Genomic DNA, 12,057 nt, shown 5'->3' on the forward strand with positions numbered 1-12,057 from the left:
CATGTGAAAAAACTGCATAGAACACATACACAAATGAGTGCGCATAAAACCGGTGAAATCTTAATAAAGTGGGTAGATCGTATCCATGTCAATCAATAACCTGTTGTGATACTGTACTATAGTATGCAAGAAGTTATCACTGGGGGAAGCTGGATAAGGTACATATGATCTCTCTGTATTATTTTTTTACAACTGCATGTGGATCTATAGTTATCTCAAAATAAAAAGCTAAAAGAAAAAAAAACCCTCCTCAGTAACCTCCTATAGTTCCCCAAAGCCCACACTACAAGATTCCTTAGTGTGGCATGCAGAACTTCCTCATGCACATCCTATGCTCCAGACAACTAGTTATAAAAGGTAACATTTTTTGAGCACAGGCTATGTGGCATGCACCATTCTAAGCATTTTATATGTGTTAGCTCATTTTAATCCTCAAGGATCCCATGAGTTAGGTTCTAAGGTCAATATCATTTTATTCCAAAACCACTAAGGCACAGATGACTTAAGTAGCTTGAAAGCATCCCCACTTAATCACCCTTCAGAGCCCTGCTCCAATGTTACCTTTGTGACTTTTTCCAGTTTAAATACTATACTAACAGTGTCTAGCACTCAAAAGATATTCAATACATGTTTAATTAACATAAGGTTGAGATGAAAGAACACAAAGTTACAGAACTGGCACCTTAAGGATTTGACACTGATTCCATTAAATCTATGTTTCTCCAAAGTGAGGCTTGAATGGGAAAGCACTGTATAACATACAGTGGGGACAGAAAACACCTGGTGGTGAGCCAATGTCAGTTAATAAGGCAACAGCTTTCACACAGCAAAGAGGAACAGGTAATGTCAGGCTAATGAAACTCAAGTGTCAGATGCAGGGCCGAATCTTTCTCCAATTTTCACAGAGTAATTACAAGAGCACAAACCTCAGCTTACTACCCAGCAACCCCCATTCTTCCTTATTAGTTACTTCTGCAATTCAAGAAAAAATACAGTCTTTTCCCCTCGAAGAAAAAAATTTCTTCCAGTTTAAAATGTATACTCATTATTTCCCTTGGAGGAACCTAGACTGTTATCTAAAGACTCCTTTACATTCATGGATTTACTTGATAATTTTACTGATATCCTCCAACAATCTAGAATTGTTCCAAGTATGCTCTGAAATCTGAATAGCCTCTGGGGAGGTGAGTATAGCTCAGTGGCAGAGCACATGCATGCACGAGGTCCAGAGTTCAATCCCCAGTACCTCCGTTAAGAGGAAAAAACAAAACAAAACAAAACTGAATAGTCTCCCCAAAGGAATCACACTTTAAACATAGAGGCCGAGGAAAAAAATGATTTTAAATACATGAATGAAGTTTAATGGTTTATTTTTCCTCTGCTCCCTGCCCAGCCCTTCCCCCACCTCAGCCCACCCCACACTCATAAGTTGTCTTCTCTCCAGCAAAGCCTTTTGAGGGGAGAACGCAAAGGGAAAAAACAGAGGAGAGGCTGAGGGCCAACCTCTCCTCTTTCATAAATAACCATAAATTCTTAACAGTGACCTAAAGCTGATAAAGAAAAAGAAACTTCTTTTAAATTATGCATCATGGGGAAAGAGAAGGTGGGGTGGAGCACAACAAGCAGGTAAGAGGGACTCAGGAAAGGCAGTACTGACCAGCTGAGTCCTCTTGTACTTGGAGTCCTCACGGTCTCTGGGCTGCCCCGAATTGCTGGTTCTCTCCCGCACGTTTCTATAACCAGGGCTGGGGATGATATACTCTTTCCCTATGTCAATGTCCTTCATCTTCTCTGAGTGATGGTGCCAGGGCTCACAGGCTCTTGGTTCCACTTGAGAACTTCTGAAATTAAAAATTCATCAAGGACAGATATTTCCTAAATTGTGCTTAATCATAAGCAAAAAGTGCTTTGAAGTAGGAAAAAAGAACAAAAGCATTACAGTTTTCTGTTATTATAACTATAAACGTAAATTTTCAAAAAATGTTCATGTACCATTTTCTTTTTTCAATAGAAAAAATTCCGTGTGAGAGACTCAAGAATTCTCTCCTCCCACTTCTAAGGGAAAAACAAACAAGCAAAAAATAAACATAGTAAAGAGACACCTACCCTCTTCACCTTCAACTACGTTCAAACACAATGTACACAGCATTTAGATAGGCCTGAAAAAAAAAAAGGCTTTCTGGAAACAATTTAAGTTTGTTCCAAGCATTACAAATTCCACAATTGTAAAATGGATAAATTTTACTAAATGAAAACTTATAAAACACTTATTCTAACAATGATATATCCCATCTTTGTATTTTTATAATTAGATAATGGTTAACTGTTGTTTTTAAAGCTCTGTGAACCTGCATAGCTAAAATACAAAACAATACTATACCTTAACTTTAAAAACAAATTCTCCTCAGGGTACTGAAAGTGTTCTAGAGTTAGTGGTGATGATTGCATAATTCTGTTAATATACTAACCAAACACCAAGTTGTAGACTTTTAAAGGAGTGAATTTCATGGTATACAAATATCTCAATGAAGCTGTTATTAAGAAACAATAACAAAAACAAATTCCCCACTCTGCTCTGCTTAGTCTTACCTAGTAGCTACCTGAAACTCTGCTCTAAACCTCAGCTAGCCTGATTAACTCTAATCAATATCCGGTATCAACTCTGGTTACTTTTGAGAAAATAAAACACATACATACCTCTCCAAAACATTTCCCCTACTCTAAGATGGTTCAAAGCTTCCCAGATACAAGCTGAGAAAACACCTTTCATACTGGTCTCACTAGAAATTAAAATGTAGCTGTGTTGCTTTTTGAATTCCATAAATTCCTAGCTATCACTGAGACTTAAAAGTACAACTTTGTAGACTAAATTCAATGGCTACAATTCATTTTTTAAGGTACCAGGGAAAAAAGGAGAACACTTACAAATCCTCTAAATAAAAAGGACTCAAACTCCTCCACAGAGATGGGTTTCCAGCACAAAGAAAGCTTGACTTCTTGCCTTTCAGAGGTCTGGCTCAAGTACCCTGAGATAATAATGCTAAGTTACTTATCTTTAAAGTCACCTTGTCCAATGACAAACTGCACCATAGAGAACCCCGGCTTACAACCAAGAGCACAGTAATCACGTCATGGAGACCTCATTAAGCCTACACTATAAACAGACCTGGCATCTGTCAGTGTCCTCAATGTCAGGATGCAGCTGCAGATCAGAGTAATCCTCCTTGTTACAGGGATTGCAAAGGCCAACCCTCCCCTCCAAAGGTTCCCCAGCCTAGCTGATTATGTGAAAGCAGAAAAGATTTGTCCTCCTTTGAAAAAAGGCAAGAGGAGGGGAGGGAGTTTGAAAGGGAGGAGGCTAAAGTAACTCACTCACTCACAGTACCACATGCCATGTCGGGAAGTACATAAGGATCATCTCAATTGTCTAAGAACTCATGTAAGCCAACACTTTACTGAAGTTATTCTATGTATGAAGGGTGTGGGGAGCAGCCTCCCGTTCCCTCTAACACTCTTGCTTCTTTAATTTGCTGGGAAAAGAGGCACAGCTATGAAAGAAGGCAGGCCTTGTGCAGGGACAAAGCTACTATCTCTTGGCCTGGAACATAAGGAGGATTCCATCTTCTGTGTACCAGGGATATAAGACAGGGCACCCCCACACGGAGGCTAGCCAAGAGCTAGGAAGCCCAATAGGTTTGGGAAACAAACAAGGCCCAGATCGGAAGGACCACCAGGCTAGACTTTTCTGGAAACTATTTTAGTTTCCTCTTTTCTCTTGTTCTCCCTTAGAGTTGTTTAAAAGTCTTTTTTAAAATGCTAACTTGCTCCAGCTATTAAGAGAGGGAAAAGGGAAGGGATTTTTTTTTATGGTTGAGCTGGAGCTGTATGATGGCACTAGCAGAGTAATCCAAGTGGGAGAACCTCTTTAAGGTGCTCAGAACTCAAAATCAATAGCATGGAGGCCACTTGGTCAGCTGCCTTTTTGTTTGTTTGTTTGTTTTTAACCAAGACTCTCCTTTCAGTGATAAAAGTGTAGACATTCTCCTGCACAATAATGCAGATGAAACTGTATGGGGGAAGGGGGTTTGCACAGGATTACAAAGCCTGTAAGTAGCCAGATTGGTGCTTCCCAATTGCCTTCACTATGACATTCCTGTTTCCGACACCTCAGGAATCTGCTTCCAAGCCCTGAAGCTACGCAAAGATCTGGAACCACAAGGACAGGTACTTAACCACCCTCCTAAAATCCACCTGTTGTGCTCCAGCCTCCCGCACCTTTCATTCACTAACGCTGGAGACCCCAGAATAACTTAACCATCTTCTCCTTCAAAACCCTCTGAAACTTTGCCGGTCGTTCCTGTGCCCACGTGCCTCCTGCCTCCCCACGTCTGTGCAGAAACCAAATCACTCCTGTGTGATAAATACAAAGCACCATGCAGCTCTGCGTGGTAAAGTGGAAAGGGCACTGACGACGGTCAAGAGATCTGGATTCTAATCCAGGCTCTGCCCACGGTTTGCTGTGCGTGCTTCTGTCACGAACCTCCATCTACCCCTTCGCCAAAAAACGAGAGGATGACTTCTGCGGTCGCTGGCAGCTCAGAGTCTCCGGTATGTGGCTTGTGCCACAGGCTGGCTTCCCACAACCTTGAGGATAAGGACTTCTCTCAGGCCATTTTCAACTAGGATGCTCTGGCTCTAGGGCGTTTCCATGGCCAGTTGGGGCCTGGAGAGGTGATAGAGACCCACGTCCACGGGCCGCGGCCGCAGCACCCCCTGGTGGTGTCAGCCGGGTGTAGCAGGAACCCCGGACCACTCATTCCCACCCTACCTGCCTTGCTACGCCAGGACCTCACCACTAGCTCTTGGGGGTCGCGTCTCGAGCAAGGGACGGCGGGAGACCAGAGGGAGGCCAGGCCCCGTTTCTCAGGTCTCTGGCTTCCCCCAAACTGCTCGCATCCCCGATCGCAGCCCGCCACCCCTGGAAGAGACACACGGCGGTGGGCCCTGTGACAACCCGAGGGAGAAGGAAAGGGGTGCGGCGGTCGCCGCTACCTACCTGTGCCCCAGCTCCAGGAGGGCCGTGCCGGCCACTCGACCACGCTCGCGAGCATTAGCCCCGGAGCAAAACAAGCCTTTATAGCGGCATTGGTCGCCAGACTGCGCAGGCGTGCTGCACAAAGACTCCCCAAGACTGAAGGGAATTGTAGTCCACCTTCCAGGAGCCTGAGGCGCGATTCCCGGCAAAGGACTATATTTCCCAGAAGCCCCGTAGAAGCCCTGGAGGAGGTGCAGGCCGCTCCCCCTTTCCAGCGCGCTCCAGGCTCTGCACCATCCTTCCCAGAGCTTCTGCGAGCCAGTCTGGAATCTTCTCTGAGGCCGTGTCCAGGGGTGGCAGGGAGGGTTGACAGCAGCCCTGTGTGGGCGGGCAGCCCAGTGTTTGTAGGCAGATCCGCCACGGTGGTGCGTGACCGTTTATGCACCAGAAAACACTGAAGGTCATCGGTAGCCTCTATCTCCTGGCAACCAGCCAGCCCCAGATCCTATCTGTGTGGCCCTTAACGTTTTACCACTACTTGCTCATGACTCTGCATTCTGTGCTATCACCTTTCTCACATTAATCCCACTGCCCATCGCATTATGTTGTGCTGCCTGGTTTCCAGATAATAAAATGCCCTCATCACAGTTTACAGAGTGGCAAGAGCCTTAGAAACGGCATGCCAATTCATCCCTTTCTTTTTTTAAGTGAAACCGAGGTTCCCAAAGAGATTGATTACTTTCTTTTTGTGTTTCATCTGTGCCTTCAATGATTATAACATAACTACTGTGTTGAGTGCCTACCTACTCTGTATCTGGTGCTTTACATACTTCTTTAAGAAAATTTCCATATCAGCCCTGTGTGGGGGTATTCTGATTATCCATTTAAGAAACTAAATTTTTTAAAAAGGCAAGGAAAGTGACTTGTCCACATTTATACAACTTGCTACTGTGAAACACCAATGTATCATACAGCTGAAGTATGTATTAATACAGTGTTCTTGCACAAAGATGGACTAATACACCAATACAATAGACTAAAGAGCCTAGAAACAGACTCATGCACATGTGTAAACTTCTATAACAGAGAAAACGTTACAAATCAGTAGACAAAGGAAGAAGTTTCTATGAATAGTGCTGGAACAATTGGTTATCCATATTTTTAAAAACTCAGGGATTACTACTTCATACTACACCAAAAAATCAATTTCATGTAGATCAAAGGCCTAACTGTGAAAGGGAAAACTTTCAAACGTTTAGAAGAGAATATGAAATATCCTTGTGAGTTTGGGAATAGAGAACTTCTTAAACAAGATACAAAAACAAATAATAAAGGAAAGATTGATATATGTTTACTATCTTAAAATTTAAACTTCTATATAAGATGCCATAAAGTAAAAACATACACCACAAATTATAACTGACAAAGTTTTTAATACAGAATATACAAAAGATTTCTATAACTCAGTAAGAAATGGTTAATAACCCAATGGGAAAACTGGCAAGTGATATGAACAGACAGTTCACAGAAAAGGAAACTGGAGCAGCCACTCAAATATGAAAAGACATCCAATCTCACTACTAACCAGGGAAATGGAGATTTAAAAAGAAATGAGATACCACTTTATGTGCATCTGATAGGTAAATGTAAAAACCTGACAATATTAAGTGTTGTCAAGGATCTAGAGAGACAGGGTATTTCACACATTGCTGGAAGAGTAAGGGTGAGAGAACCACATTAAAGTTGGCCAAATTTAGTAGGTTGGAAATGGGCTGTATTGTCAGACCCCCAAGTAAACCCCTAAAATTCAGTGGCCTGAATTCAAGAAGCTTATTTCTCTCCTGCATAAAAGTCTCAGGTGAGTATACCAGATCAGCAGTGTAGTTCTGCTCCCGGCAGTCAGTCGGAGACCCAGGGTGATGGTGGCTCTGTCAGGTTCACCATATGGCTTCAAACATTTCTCTACTCCTTGCTACCACCAGTCACGCAGGTGGACAGAAGGAAAAAGAGTGTGGAGCAGATGTGACTCAGCCTAAAGGCACAAGCCAGTTAGCAGCATACATCATTTCCACTCACGTTCTATTGGTGACAATTTAGTCATATGGTCACATCCAACTAAGAAGGAAGCTAGAAAATGCAATCTTCAGCTGGGCAGCCAAAAGCCATCTACAACTCTGTTACAGTAGAAGAAGAAAAGAACAGATTTTGGTAGAAGTTAAATGTTCTACCCAAAAATTATTTGAGTGGCTGTTTTCTCAATTCTCCCAAGGATAACACATAGCTAGTATCATTCGAAATGCCCGGCGGAGAAGTTAATTCCTTACATACAATGAATACTTTAAGGTATTAGGGCTTAATGCTATTAGCTGAGAAAAGCTGCCCTAAAGGATCTCCATACATATGCACAAGGAGATATGATCATTGTGCATTATCTGTAATAGTGGGAAGAATCTAAATTTCATTAACAAGTGAACAAGAGAACAAGATTGTGGTGTTTGTACAATAGGATACTATATCACTGTTAAAGAATAAGGGTTATAATGTATCAATATGTATAAATCTTCAAAACAATGTTGAGCAAAAATAAATAACAAAAAGATTCAAATTGCATGACCTTATTTGTATCAATTAATTAAATTAATTTGGGGGGGTGGGAATAGCTCAGTAGCGGAGTTTCTTCTTAGCACGCACGAGGTCATGGGTTCAATCCCCAGTACCTCTATTTAAAAAAAGCTTTGCAAAAATAATTAATTTGTAATTTTGTAAACATGTAAGATATATGTCATTAATGGAGGCACACATGTGTATTTAAAAATGTAAAACCAGGCTTGGGCACGATAAACAACAAATTCAAGGTATAATTACCTCTGGTGTTGCAGGAAGGGGAATAATATCAGAGAGTGATACATAGGGGCTTCCTTTGTTTCTGTAATATTTTATTTCTTTAAGAAATAACTTGCCATTTGCAGCAACATGGATGGACCTAAAGATCGTCATTCTAAGTGAAGTAAGCCAGAGAGAAAAAGAAAAATACCATATGATATCATTCATATGTGGAATCTAAAAAAGAAAAAGAAAAAAAAGGACACTATGAACTCATCTACAAAATAGAAACATGCTCTCAGACATAGTAAAAATTCTTATGGTTACCTGGGGGAAAGGGGGTGGGAAGGGATAAATTTGGGAGTCTGAGATTTACAAATGTTAGCCCCTATATATAAAAATAGATTAAAAAGAAGCTTCTGCTGTATAGCACAGGGAACTATGCTCAATATCTTGTAATTACCTTTAATGAAAAAAATATGAAAACGAATATATGTATGTATATGCATGACTGGGACATTGTGCTGTACACCAGAAATGGATACATTATAACTAACAGTACTTCAATATAAATAAATAAATAAATAAATAAATAAATAAATAAATAAATAAATAAATATTTTAAAAAAGAAATAACTTACAAATGTTAAAATTTAACAAAGCTTGGAGGTGTTTCTAATATCATTTGCTGTACTTTTTGGTAGCCTTAAAGTATTTCATAATAAAAAAGTTTTAGTATCATAGGAACAAACCATTTCTCCTCTCAGTGGGGTATGTGCAATTTAACAGAAAAATCTTGAGGACTTATATAGATATATAAACATAGATATAGAGATATAGACCTACTGAGATTCCTTAAGCACATGTGGCCATCTGGTGAGATAAGAAAAACTTTTCTCAGCACACCGCAACCACCTCGCCAGGGCACATTCATACTTCCAACCATGCTTCAAACACTGTTCTACTCCAAAGCCATGTATCTGATACCTTCATGTAAAATAAAAGCTTCAAAAATCTCCATGAAGTACTTCAAATATATTGATTATAGGTTTTTTAAAAATGGATAAGCACCATACAGCCCTGGTTCAAGGCCTCAATACACTATGGTACTATCTCAGCCTGTCCAAGGACCACCTGTGCCAAAGACTTATACTTATTCACATGTATTGATTGCAAAGCATCCCCTCTTTGAAGTGTATTTATGTTGTGAAGCGTTTTGGGAGGTGACATTCTCAACCCTCAGGCAAGGCGCTAGAGCATCTATGTTGCAATGCAGAATTGTATGTATTTTTAAATATACGTATGTTGTGTAAATATACTAAATACACTTAGTCATTCACTACTGGAGATACAATGGAGCTAAAATAGACAAGTATCCTGCCCTCATGGGGTTTAGAGTCCCAGATAAACATTAATCCAAACTGAAACTACAATGATGGTATATACCAGAAAGGAAAGGCAAATGTTACATCTGAAGGATAGTAGGAGTTAGCAAGGTGAAGATGGTGGAAATGGGCAGAAGAAAGAGCACTCCAAGCAGAGGGAAAAATAAAGACCAGGCGGTGGGAGAAGGAAGGAAAGATCTCCAAAAGTGGACCATGTTGTAGGTCTTTAAGGTAAGGGCAAAAGGCAATCATTGAAAGGTTTTAAAAGGTGAATGGGTTAAGGGTTAAGAATTCGAATTTGCATTTTGAAAACTTCCCTGTGGCTAGCAGACTGGGGAAAGAGTTAGAGGCAGCTGGAATGGAAGAGAAGAGGCTAGCTAGGAGTGACTGTTGTCATCCAGGATGGAGGTTTGGACTAGAATTGTGGTGGAAAAGATGGAGAGAAGTGGATGCACTCAAGAGAAATTTAAGAGGTAAAATCAACAAAGCTTGTTGATGGATTGGAAATGGTGGGATGAGAAAGAGAGATGTCATGGTTAACACCTTGGTTTTTGGTTGCAGAACTGGATGGATGGTGGTACCATTCATTGTCATAAGAAATGCTCTACTGCAGTAGCCCCCTGACACCCTCCTCTTCTCAGCTTGCAGGAGCTAATGTCCTGATCACTCCACATCTGCGGTGGCGCTGTGCTGAATTCTTCTGCCAGTTATAAAAACAAAATTTCTCTTTTGCAGATCAGTTTTGCAATGAAAGTCATTTTCATGGAATAAGACCTTTTTTAAGTTAGTTAATAAACCGAACTTTTTATTTGACATCATGGAAACAATATAATGCAACAGAATAGCTCACCTCTTTAATGGTCTTAGGCAAATTAGAAAAGAAGAGAATTTAAGATGTAAACAATGCTGAATGAAAGCCAAATTACATCACAGTATATTGTAGAGACAAAGGTTTCACAGTATTTTTTATAGAGAACTGCGTGGGAGAAGCTGAGTGTTCATACAGTATCAGTAGTGTAGACATGCATGTTATGGTAAGTCATATCACATATTTACTTTAAGAAGGAAAGAATTACACACTCCTCACCTTTGTAGTAATAACCTCCCAAGTTTGTTAGCAGTAAGGGCAGTAGTTAGAATGAAATGAAGAATCACTTTTTAAAAAATTTAAATACTATTATATTGAGCTGCACTATCAAACTGGCTCAGCAAAATAACAAGTATTCAAAAAATTAGCTCTTTATTATAAGGAGGGGAAAAATGATAGCAATTGTCTAATTTTAATAAAACAATATTATCCGCCACATTAAATTACTGTTGTGTTGATAGTCTTGCAGGTACATAATTTGTAAATTCATTTTAATTTCATAGTGGTGTAAGAACTACATGCATAAGGACTTAATAAATGGTCTTATGAATATACCTATTTAAGTAATACTATAATATAAATAATTTCAGTCAGTATCAGGGTTTTGGGAGAACTGTTTCTCTTAAAAGAGGTCTGAACCTTATTCAAGTTTAGGAAACACTGGACTATGGAATTAACCCAAACTTTAGCTTGGTATACAAGACCTCCGGGATCTGGTCCCACGTAATACCACAGTTTCATTTCGTGTCACTCTCCTACTCAAATCTGAGGTCCTGACAACACTGTGATTTCCATGTTTTTGCTCTAGCTGTTCCCTCCACCCAGAACGACCAGCTAAATGTACTTAGCTGAAATAACAAACACTGAAGCCCACAGACAGGCCTTGGGATTTTACTCCTCCAATAGTGACAATTAAGGATTACGTACTCAAGTCAATACGTCTAACATCTCTAATGGTAAGATGTGCATGAGGAGTCTCCCACATTGTGAAGTGTGGACCAGGCACCTATCAGGTCACAAATGAGAGGCAGCGAGGTCCCACTAAGCCAGCGAAGCCAGAATCAAGAGTCCTCCTGGGATGGAGCCTTCTCATCAAAACAGTTCTGAGCAGACTGGAAGAGTGGTCACCCCAAGTCATTCATCGAAAATTCTCCTTCAGGTGTGTTGCTTTATAAATATGGGCTTTTGATCAGAAGCAGAGATGAACAACTTTGATCTACATTGGTGATAGCCTTTTTGGCAACGAATGTCAGTTCAGGAAAATTAAAAACTGATGCAGACTGTGTTTATTTTCCGTTCAAAATAATTCACTTATTGAATTCCACAAGGAAAAAATATATACTCTTAAAACACAAATTATATACGTTATTGATTACAATACCACCAATGAGAAAAATCAGTATTGCTTTTCAGCTACTAAAATGTTACTAAGTATATTTGAGAGGTAATAATACCAAAGCATGTTTTTAAACTCTCATCTTAAAATTAGATCTAGGTGGATGACATGTGGCCTGCAGCTGGTAGGCCATTGATCTAAAGAAAAGGAAGAAAAACAAGAGTCCTCCTTTTGGCAGTCTAAGTCTGTATTGCTCAGGGCTTCAGAAACAGCTTGAAGCTGATACCTACTTTACTTCCTATTCGCTTGCAGGTTCTTACAGGTCCAATCAAATTTCAGGTTTTAAAATACTTATCTTTAAAAAAAACCCACTTATCTCATTTATTTTTTAAGTTTCTTGATTTATTTATACATATGCTGCTTGCATTCTATATTTTATCTGTAGCAAGACTGACACAGTTTTTTTTCAAGCTTTCTTTCTTATAGATTTACTCTATTTACCTAAAGCAGTGTTTCCCAAAAATCCATGGAGTACTAGTCCTGCAAGATATCCTGAGAAAAAGAAATTTCCAGAAGTCAACTAAGTTTAGGAAATTATATACATGATATT

General features: G+C 39.9%; 1 protein-coding gene across 8 annotated transcripts in view; it reads right to left on the reverse strand.

Moving 5' to 3' along the window:
- Positions 1-5,187, reverse strand: part of ABCC5 (ATP binding cassette subfamily C member 5) — a 75,529-nt gene extending 70,342 nt beyond the window's left edge. For 4 of the 8 annotated variants that reach the window (XM_031452245.2, XM_064493313.1, XM_031452242.2 and 1 more), the window contains exons 1-2: positions 5,057-5,186; positions 1,658-1,841 (exon numbers count right to left, since the gene is read on the reverse strand). In XM_031452245.2, coding sequence (XP_031308105.1) covers positions 1,658-1,786 — 129 coding nt within the window. In that variant the 5' untranslated portion in view covers positions 1,787-1,841; positions 5,057-5,186. Of the gene's footprint in view, positions 1-1,657; positions 1,842-2,106; positions 2,160-2,925; positions 3,036-3,166; positions 3,231-5,056 lie in introns of those variants that run through there. The other 4 variants (XM_010976365.3, XM_031452210.2, XM_031452205.2 and 1 more) reach the window with 4 other exon arrangements.
- Between the last annotated feature and the right edge of the window lie 6,870 nt (positions 5,188-12,057).

The sequence above is a fragment of the Camelus dromedarius genome, chromosome 2 (genome assembly GCF_036321535.1).
Source record: "Camelus dromedarius isolate mCamDro1 chromosome 2, mCamDro1.pat, whole genome shotgun sequence".
Classification (NCBI taxonomy): Eukaryota; Metazoa; Chordata; class Mammalia; order Artiodactyla; family Camelidae; genus Camelus; species Camelus dromedarius.